General features: G+C 47.2%; 1 protein-coding gene across 2 annotated transcripts; it reads left to right on the forward strand.

Moving 5' to 3' along the window:
• Positions 1-100: 100 nt before the first annotated feature.
• On the forward strand, positions 101-9,189 carry LOC103759273. 2 transcript variants are annotated; one of them, XM_018079462.2, is made up of 8 exons: positions 101-197; positions 1,044-1,197; positions 3,192-3,337; positions 4,401-4,577; positions 5,277-5,390; positions 6,854-6,940; positions 7,822-7,969; positions 8,404-9,189. In XM_018079462.2, the coding sequence occupies exons 1-8, from the start codon at positions 132-134 to the stop codon at positions 8,433-8,435; spliced, it is 924 nt and encodes a 307-aa protein (XP_017934951.1). In that variant the 5' UTR covers positions 101-131; the 3' UTR covers positions 8,436-9,189. The 2 variants fall into 2 exon arrangements, with proteins under 2 accessions (XP_017934951.1, XP_017934952.1); XM_018079463.2 differs by lacking the exon at positions 4,401-4,577.
• Positions 9,190-10,319: the final 1,130 nt, after the last annotated feature.

Genomic DNA, 10,319 nt, shown 5'->3' on the forward strand with positions numbered 1-10,319 from the left:
GGGTCCCTCCGTCCCTCCCGGGGATTACAGGGTCCCTCCGTCCCTGCCGGGGATTACAGGGTCCCTCCGTCCCTGCCGGGGATTACAGGGTCCCTGTGTCCGCGTTGTACCTTGCCTGGGAGGAATGGCAGATGGAATGGGAATGGGAAAACGTGCCTCGAATCCGTGCCCGAATTAAGGTGGACCGGGGAGTTCAGGTGTCTGCTCTCCAAGGCTTGTCACAGAAGGAGCATCCTGACAGAGAGTGACAGAATTATGGAATGTCCCGAGTCGGAAGGGACCCACAGGGATCAGCCAGTCCAACCCCTGGCCCTGCCCAGGGCACCCCAACAATCCCACCCTGTCCCTTAGAGCGTTGTCCAAATGCTCCCTGAGCTTTGGCAGCCTTGGGAAGTGACCATTCCTTGGGAAGTAACCATTCCATGGGAAGCCTGTTCCAGTGCCCAACCACCCTCTGGGGGAAGATCCTTCTTTCCTGAGATCCAACTTAACCCTGCCCTACCACAGCTCCAGCCATTCCCTCAGGTCCTGTCCCTGCTCACAGGGAGCAGAGATGGGAGCAGAGTCATCTCTCTCTGTGTTGAGTTCCTGCAAGGATGTTGCCTCACCTGAAGTATTTTAGTGAAAGAAAATAAGGACCTCACCTCGCTGAGAACCCTGACCCTGTATTTACAGTTCTCTAAAACTGAAAGTCTGGGAATGTGTTGCCTGCTGGACACCCCCGTGCTCTGACAGGGGTAGGTGTGGGCACTGGCAATCTCCAGGCTGGGAGATGGGATTATAATGCCATGACCTTTGTGAGGCAAAAAGGCTGGAGGTGTAAACCAGGGCAGTCTAGGCTGAGATTAATTATGCAATAAAGTTGGACTTCTCCCTTCCTCAGCAATTTTGGACTTCAAGTTCAGTTGGTGGGTTTCTCCTCCTTTTCCCAAGGGAAAACCCTGCACTGCCTCATTTACCCAACTTGCCCTAATGTGTTTTTTTTTAGGAACAGCAACGAGCTTATTCTGCGTTATGTGTTCAGAGATGTCCTTCCTTTCCAGATAAAGCCATGTTCAGAGCTCTCATTCCCTGTGAAGATCTACTTCTGTGTCACTATTTTGTCTCTGCTGAGTGTCATAGGACTCACCATAGAGACACTGGTCCGGCAGACCGAGGAGGATTTCACCATTTCCTTTATCCAGTTGGTTGGAGTTGGTAAGAAACTGTTGGGATTTTGAAACAAATACATTTTTTTCCCCCCAAGGTGTAATTAAGCAGCAACTGAAGTTTCTTATGTGAGAGGTGCTGAATGTTCAGCTGTGCCAGAAAAGCTTCCAGTTCCCATTTTAATGTCTGATCTCAAACAAGAAAATGTGACGGCATCTCTCTGTGCTAAGTTCCTGCAAGGATGTTGCTTCACCTGAAGTATTTTATTAAAATAAGAACCTAATTTTAAAAAAAAAAAAATCTCTTTTTTGTCTAATATTTTTCCCCCACTGGAAGATCCAAACTTCCTTGGATATTTCCAATGAGAGCTTCAACAGAAACTTATTTTCGTGTTCTTGGGTCCATTTGTCTCGAATAGAAATTACCATGAAAATAATAAACTATTTCAGGAAGTGGCTTTAGCAGGTCTTGGCTGCCAAAACAGTGTGAAAAAGGAGAGATTGTGGGTGTAACACAGTCCTTGCCTTCCAGCTCTCACCCAGAGGGAACAAAGACAATAGCTTTGTTCCAGATTCTATAATTAGACAAATCCCAACAATGCTTTAATTCCAAACCTCTGATTTAATGAGCAGCTTTTCACACAGGACTCACAAAGCTGCAATGTTAGAACAGCCTGAAGAACCTTCATATTAAGTCAGTCACAGACCTGGGAAGTTGAAGCCACACTTGCCCATCTGTTTTTCCCCCAAACCATGTTTTCTGTGTGGTAGACAAAGACTGGCAGGACAGGTGTTTCTTTAAAGCAAAATAGATGCCCTGGCTGCAACAATCTCTTGGGTTTACAATTAGATATTTAATTTAAGGGGGGTTGGGGATTTAATCTGTTGATAAATATTCATCCCCAAAACCAAGGGGGTGTCCTGTATTTCAGAAATGTGCATATGCCACCTCTGCAAAAAGCTTGATAATCAGAGCCTGTTTTCAAATTATTCGTGCAAAATTTCTTCTGATTGAGCAGCTGAATTTGCAAAACAAGGAAATGCTGCCTTAAGTCTTTGAGGTCTTCCTGAGGTCAAGAGCATGTCCAAAAAACCCCGTGATTCACTCTGGAATTTGCCAATCATTTTCCACTCTCTCGGTCCCTGTTAAGAGCAGTGGAAAAGGAAGTTCAGTCACTGAGGGTTTGTTTAGACACTCAAGTTACTGTGTTCCTTTGAAGACTTGGACAGCACTTTGTCCCCACGTCCCAGCCTTGCAAAAGTGGGGGGGATTTTACGTGTGGAATCCAGGAAGCAGCGCTCTGGAAAAAGAAACCTATTGTTACTTTGGCTGTGGGAAGAAGGACCCAGTGTTTGCAGGAGCATCCTATAAAAGAACAAAGCCTTTTCCTTATTTAAGCTTTGCCAGAACAGCACAGAGTTCACTGTGACAGGTGACTGGGGGGGGGGGGGTTGATGTGTTTGATAAAAGCAGAACTCAGGCCCTTTGCAGTTATTTTGCAGGGTGGGGTGTTTCGAAATTTCCACAGTAAAAGTAAACTGAATCCAGTCTGTCCAAGTTCAGCTCAACACACAAACCATGTGCAGTGGCCAGACAACACTGCAGAGGGGTGTGGGTGTGTGTGAGTAGTAAACTGCTTGTTAGTCACCTGAATTACTCTCCCTGGGAAGATGATGGCATTTCAGTTCTTTAATAAAAACTGTGCTGCTTCATGTAATTCAAATATCCAATTGGACATGATCAATGTAGTGTTCACAGATTAACACAGCCCAGCTGCCAGTGTGGGTGGCTGATACACTGCCATTTGCAGAGAGTTACTTCACAAGGAATTTAAAAATCCAACTGATTATTTAATTTCTTAGGGAGAGTGTTTTTTAAGCCTCTGATTCAGGCTCCTTGGTGGGAGCAAAGGCGCTCCGGGCCGAGGAGCCTCAGCTCTGTGGTTCTGCTCAGGTTTTTGGCACCCAGGTCCAGCACAGTGGGAAGTTTTGCTGGTGTTCAGTGTATCCTCACCTGGCACTGCCCTTGCCTTGTCCCCCCAGTGTTCTGTGTGTACTATGTGAGCCGGGGGATCCTGCAGGAGAACCGCCAGGAGCTCATCGTCTTCGTGCTCTCCATCCTGCTCGTGATGCTGCGCTCCATCACCAACTTCACTGTCCTCCCCGCTGAGCAAAAGCCAAAGCTCCTGGTCAGTCTCTCCTGCTTTTCATCCATTTTTCCTTTCCCCACCTGTTGGGTGTGAAAACCCGTCCGTAGAAAGGCAGGGTGTCTGTGGTGAGGGCAGACAGAAATGTCAGTTAATCTGAGTTAATTCCTGCTGAACAACAAAGTGTGCACATCCACGGCTGCAGGTCTGCTCCTCTGAGCTGTTCCCTGGGTTTCTTTGTGGCAGAATCTGGAAGTAACATAAATATCAAAGGATTGCACAGGGTTACTGCAGAAAACACCCTTCACTTCACCTGCTCTGCTTCACATCTGGCCTAAAGTCACATAAATTTAACCTGGAATCTCCAGTCCATAGGCAAGGACACAGCTCCATAAACACAGCCTTGTGTTTTTATGGGATTTATGGGAACCTGCTGCAGGGAAACAAAGATACAACAAGCTGGGGGAAGATACTGCCACTGCAGGTTATGTTGTTTGCATTCATAGCAATTAAATGTGATACAAAGACTGTATTCTGTGCCTTACTGAGATCTATAGTCAAACTTCCCCTTGCTGTGCTTCCCAGAAGTCCTTCCTTTTTAATCACATTTTTCTCACAAATGGGAGAAGGAAGTTCCTTGCTGTGAAGTCACCCAAAAATTATTCTTCAATAGGAGAGGAGGCAACCAAACTAGGAAGCTGGAGCAGAGGAGAATTTTCCAATTTAGTTTATCTGTCAATTGTACATATAATTAAACAGGCTTATCTGCAGCAAATTGGGTTGTTTGTTTGGGTCAATAAGGAACAGGCATCAAAAGGGTGCAGGGTACTTTAAGATGTGCAGCCAACTCCTCAGCTTATATATTAAACAAGAACCTCAAAGTAAAGCCTGCTGTGGAAGATGTGAAGAGAACTATTAAGGACTGGCTTTTTTACCAGTCTTAACAGTAACTTGAATTACTCTAACTCCTGCTTCCTGAGCAGCAATCATTTCTAGTGTAAATATTCTCATATCAGTGCAATTGTGAAGGGAGTTTTGCCACTTCATCCCAGGTCACCCCCTGTCCCTGTTTTTGGGCAGTCACAGCCCTGTCTCTGTCCCCCAGGCCCGCTTTGTGCTGATCCTGCTGGTTGGCTCCTTCGATGTGATCTGTGCCATCATCCTCATCCAGAGCCAGAGCATGATGGCATTCCGGGTGGGGGGGGCCCTGGAGAGCCTTCAGTCCCAGTACTTCATGCTCAACCTCTGCTTCTCCATGCTCACTTTTGATCTCCAGGCACAGGTAAACAGCTCTGCCCTCCCCACCTTCCCTTTTTTTTTTTTTCCCCTCTTATTAGTAATAAGTTGGACAAGCTGAGCTAATTATTAACTCCCCAGAGCAATCCTGCCTCTGTCTTACCTTATAATAATGGTCATATCTCCAGGTTTCTATGGGGGAGCTCAGGTAAAATCCATAAAAATGAATCAACACATGTTTTATCACTGTCCTGCACAAAAGGAGAACTGAAACTTACTTTTGGGAAGTTTGTCCATAAAAACAGTAACATCCAGAAGCTCCAACTCACCCACAGCCTCCTAAAACAGGAAAGGTTATTCCTGCACAACATCCCAGCTGTGTCCTATGCCTGGGGAAGTGATCCTGGGGTGGGAGAGGGGAACCTGCCCCACAGGGCAGGGGGGTGAGGGAACAACTGAAATTACTGACATGGGAAGTGAACCCCAAGTTTGTTCACCAGGTCTGCACTTCTATCCACTACCCTTCATTCTTTACCACTGTGTTACCTTATGCTTTATCTGCCTTATCTTTGCTTCATCTTTGTTGGTATCGTGGCACACAGGGGAGTTCCTCTGTCCTGGTTTCCCATTCCATAAGGAAAGATTTTGCCCGACTTTCTGCTGGTGGGGGTTTGTGCCAGGTATTTTTTTCAGTGGCTGCAGGGTCTCAAAGCCATGATTTTTTCCCCATCTCTGCCCCTTCCAGCTCTGCCTGTGTATCCTGCTGATCAGCCTGCACAAGATCACCCTGGTGCACAACATCATCTCTGCCACGGGGGCCCTGTGGGGCTGCCTGAAGGTCACCATCGGCATCATCGCAGTGAGTGTTCAACTGAGACACAGGGAACAACCCCTGAGCCTGCAGGGGCTCACCCTGAGCACTCCCCCAGCCTGGGGAGCCACAGCCACCCCCTTCCACACCCCTCTGCCAAGGGAAGGGGGCCAGGAGGGAGAAAACCAGAGCCCCAACAGCACTTCTAACTCTGTGCCTCACCTGAGGGGTGAAACAGTCACAATGTCATTCTTCCTGTCTGAGGGACACAGTTTTATTCTCAGTCCTTGATCACCTACTTAAGTGAAGCCTGTAGGATGACACTTCCATGTTTGAAACCTCTCTGACAAGGTTGGGTGAAACTGGGAACAGTCCTCCAAACTACTGGGGTTATACAGACACAGAGAGACTTCACAGGCCTCAAATCCTTAGGAAATCACACCAGAAAGGTTGGGTGGTCCTTTATGGGGGCAGCTTCTTCAAAATTCAAGGATAGTGTCCAGGTTAAAATGAGGATTTGTGAACTTGAGATGTCATTTTTCACATCAGTCAGACTGAACCTCCTCTGAAATCATGAGACTGTTCCAAGAGTGATTGCAGAATCGGGGCCAAAGTACATCAGATACCTGAGTCTTTTATGACCAGGAAGGAGTTTAGGGGTTTTTGGGGGGGGGTGTGAATGTTTTTTTTAGGCTCCTTGGCTGTTTGCTTTGACATTCACACGAATTCCTGGCAGTTGAAATACAGCTTTCCAATTGTTTTGGTGGCTTTCCTTGCTAAAAACGGAGGTAGCACCAAGCACTGTGCTTTTAAAACACCTTGGTAACTCAGGTAACACAGAATCACCTTTCTCCTAATCAGAATGATGCCTGTTTTCCTGATGGGATTAAAAATCTAAAAACCTTTCAGCTACTTTCCCCTCACCATCAGCAACAAAGTTCACCTGGGCAGTTGCTGCTCACAGATTACAAGTTCTTTGCTGCTCCTGGAGTTGCCTTCAGGCACTAAAAGAGGCTCTGTCCTTGTAAGAAAAGAAAGAGTTGCTCCAGTTAGGTGGCCTCATGTCTTTACATGACTGGATGGCAGTCCCTTCCCTCTTTCCCAAGTCCCAGGGTGAATTGGGAAACAGAGTTCTCCTGACAGTGAAATCCTCTTGCTTCTCCCACGTTTTACTGGGACATTTCAGTCCTCAGTGCCTGCACTTCTCTGAAGTAGAAACGAAGGTGGGGAAAAAAGGCACAGGGAGCTTTCAGGCTGTTAACATTCCTTTGTTTTAGAGAAAAACCTGAGCCTAGCCAAAGAAAAACCACCCTCACTCCTGGCCCAGCTCAGTGCAAAGCAGAGACTGTATTTCCTGCTTAAAAAAAAATGCCCAGGAGGGCAAAGTTACAGCTGAGAACTCAGCCTGACCAACACTTGAAATGCCACTGAAAAATCAGCTGTTTGTAGCTTTTACAGAGTATATAGCAACGAGTTACAGAGCTGTATGTGTGTCTTGTGTTATTTTACAGATTTTGAAAGAGCTGAAACCCCTGGTGTGGATTTTTCTGATCCAGAATGTCCCTGAAGTAGTGTATCTCATCTACCTGCTGTACACGGTAACGCAGCAAACTCACCTGGCTGGGAACAGCAAGGCTGGAGGGCTCCTCTTCCCTGCTGGATCCTGGGGCCCAAAACATCCTCCTGCTGGATCTAAAGAGCAGCAGGCACATCCTGCCTCTTCAGGATCCATTTTTCAGGACAGGAACCATTTCAGCTTGATCTTGAACTGATTAGACACAGGGAGAGGCTCTGGAAGTCTCTGGCAAAGTGTCCAGAATAATTAGGGAAAAATGCAACACAATCTTCCAGTACAAGACACAGAGCTCCTCAAAAATGCCTCCCTTCCTTCATGAGGCCTCAAGTGGTGCCAGAGCATTTGACCAGGGCCTCAGCTGTTATGTTTTAAAGGATTTCTTAGGCAGCACCCCCAGCTGTTGATCCTGGTGTAGCCAAAACAAGCCCACCCAAGTCCAGTGCTGGGTGTTATTTTGTGATAAAGCCTTTCCAAGTGGGGCTCCAGCACCTCCCACAAGATGTGAAGGGAGCAGGGAGAGAGAAGGGCAAGGGCAGAGCAGACTGTTCACCATGGGAAGGGCTGGAATGCTGACAGTGGCCAGGGTTTCTCCTGCTCCACATCCACAGTCTCCAGACATGGATAAAAGTCCCAGGGCTGCAGCCACCCCGTCCTTGGGGTTCTGTTTGTCACAGTGTGCAGGCAAACCAGGCCCTTCCCATTGCTCCAGGCCTGTTTGATCTGGCACAGCACAGCAGGACACTTTACCCTCCATCATCTAAACAGGAAACTAAATTTAAAAGCGACCAGTTTGGGTTTTTTCTTCCCCCAAATTCCACTTCTTTCAGAAATTCAGTGCTCCATTGCATCTTGTGGCTACCAGGTTTTGGGTGTTGATTGTTTTATGTCTCCCTTTTCCTGCAGGTGATAAGGGAGTGGGGCAAAGGGAATTCCTACACTCTGGAAGCTGCTTTCATTACTGGCTCCTGCATTTCTGTTGCCATTAAATCTGTCCTGTTCTGGGCCCTGCTCCACGTGTACCGCAGCTTTGGGCAGGGGCTGAGAGAGAGAAGTAAGTACCTCAAAAACTTACCTGGGAAGGTTGTGGCCCGTTGTATCACAGTGGAGAGCCAGGAAAACAGGGATGCTCCCAGTAAAAGGCACATCTCTGAGGACCTCAGGCACTTCTGCAGCCTCAGGGTTTACTGGGCTGACCAAGCTCAGAAGCTTGAGCAGAATATGTGTGGTTTCTCCCTGTGGAAAGCTGACACTAGTTAAAGTTGCTGCCAACTTTGCCAGGAATCCTGGTATCCAAAAAAATCAGGCCTGTGTGGAAGAATCTCTCAGATACCTGTGATTTTTCTTCCCATGCTGTATAATAACAAAGAGACACAGGATAAAGGGCCCCAGAGAGCTCCTAATCCTAAACAACCCAGACCTCCTTTGGCAGGAAGGGCACTGCTGAGCATTGCCTTGGTGCTGACTGACCTTCCTCTCTGCCCACAGTGTTTTCTTCCTATGGAAGGATCGACTCCTGAGCCCCCCGTGCTCCCCCTGCAGCTCTCACCGAGTGAAGGCACAGCAGGGGCAGCTCTGACCAAGCACCTGATTCTGAGTGGGAAATTAAGGGGCCACTTCCACAGGGGCTGGGCACAACACCACACATTCCTGGATGGTGCTGGAGAGCCACAGCAGGGCAGCTGGGGATGGCTTGGAGAGCAGAGGAGCAGTCAGTGCTCTCACCCCGGGGAGTTGTGGCAGGACAGAGCATCTCCCACTCCTCGTTTTCCTGCTCTTTGTGACCACGAGAGGTTCACGACATGCACCTGAGTGTTGCTGCTGTAAAAGTGTTTCCCTGGGCCAGCACAGCCCCAGTGACAGAGCAGTGTTGCTGCTGTAAAGGTGTTTCCCTGGGCCAGCACAGCCCCAGTGACAGTTCTTTGCACCCCCCATACCCCAGGTCTGGGTGTCTCTGTCCTGCCATTGTTGCTCAGCTCAGATTTTATGGTGGAAAGGCCAAGCCCTGCTGGTGTTTGGTGACAGCTCTTCCCTGCCTGGGGCTCTTCTTCCTCCTCTGACTTCAGAACATTTCAGTTACTTGTTTTTCAGTCCCAGCTACACCCGAGAGCAGCTCACTCTGATCTCCTGCTCCCCTGCAGTGTCTCTAACCAACGTGCCATCCCACGCCAGGGGGACTGTTACAAGCCTTTAATACTGTAATTTAAAGTTTGCTATTTTATTGACTGCAACCTTTAACTACTGGCTATTTTTAAATAAAGTACAAGCACAGTGTGTGTGTGGCTAATTATTTCACTTACAACAGCACGAATTCAATGGGAAATCTCACAAGCCAAGCAGGGAAGGGGCTGGAATTCACATGTGCTGTGACCATCAGAGTCCTCCTCAGACACATCTTTATCTTGTACACTGCACAAAGCAGTTCAAAAATGGATTGCAGCTGATCAGGGAAATCTGCAAGGATTATATCAAAAACTATTAAAAAACCCCTATACAAAATTTAAAAATAATATAAAACATATATAAAACAAATGCAAATATAAAATTAAATAAATTAAATATGTAAGTATATATTATCATTATTATAAATACAAATATAAAATAAATTCGAAAGCCCTATTAAAAAATTTGTATTTTTCTCATCCCAGTCTCCCAAACCTGAATCAAATCTACTTTCCAGGAGGCCCAAGGGGGGGCATGAAGGGGTTGGATTGTGTGGCCCCAGCTGCCAGAGCAGCAGCTGATGGCTGTGACTTCACTGCACAAGTCAGGGGGACTGTGAATTGTTGCTGAAATGGAGAAACACAGTCAAGCACATTCAGGCCTTTTGTGCAGCAGGGCCTGCCCAGAGCAGGACCAGCAGGGGAAGGCTCTGACCTTGCAGAAAGCCTGGACTTGGCCAAAATTAGGTGAAGAAAGTGTGTTTTATGCAATAAATAGAGTAATAAATAGTTTTATGTCATACTGAGTGTCAGTGTCCCAGCAATGGGGGTTACTGCTCTGGCCAGGGACAGCAGGAGTTTGTCACCAGCCAGACAGGAGAAGATGGAAAATCCTTCCTAAGGTGTTTGTAAAACAAATGAACTCCAAAGCAGCTCCATCACCTGCCCAAGGTGTCTCCTCACACTTGTCCAGGAGCTGCTGGAAGGGGTGACACGTTAATGAGGAAACCAAAGGACTCTCAAACACAATTAGTGACAAGTTCCAGGGAGGAAGGGTCTGGACTTGGTCAGAATGTGCAAAGCCAAGGACACAACAGGCAATTAAATTGCATTTTCAATCTTTATCTTGCTATCCAAATTATCAGAGGTTATTTGACATCACTGCCCTTGTATTTCTATCCCTGGGCCTTGAAAAACACAGTTAATGTAGCCCAGCTACTCATACACAAGATCTGTTTCATC

The sequence above is a fragment of the Manacus vitellinus genome, unplaced genomic scaffold (genome assembly GCF_001715985.3).
Source record: "Manacus vitellinus isolate BGI_N305 unplaced genomic scaffold, ASM171598v3 scaffold_46_pilon, whole genome shotgun sequence".
Taxonomy (NCBI): domain Eukaryota; kingdom Metazoa; phylum Chordata; class Aves; order Passeriformes; family Pipridae; genus Manacus; species Manacus vitellinus.

Coding starts and splice junctions, on each gene's coding strand:
- LOC103759273 (XM_018079462.2), top strand. CDS start 132: ATGGAATGGGAATGGGAAAACGTGCCTCGAATCCGTGCCCGAATTAAG. Junction 3,338..4,400: donor AGCAAAAGCCAAAGCTCCTG/GTCAGTCTCTCC, acceptor TCTGTCCCCCAG/GCCCGCTTTGTGCTGATCCT. Junction 4,578..5,276: donor CTTTTGATCTCCAGGCACAG/GTAAACAGCTCT, acceptor TGCCCCTTCCAG/CTCTGCCTGTGTATCCTGCT.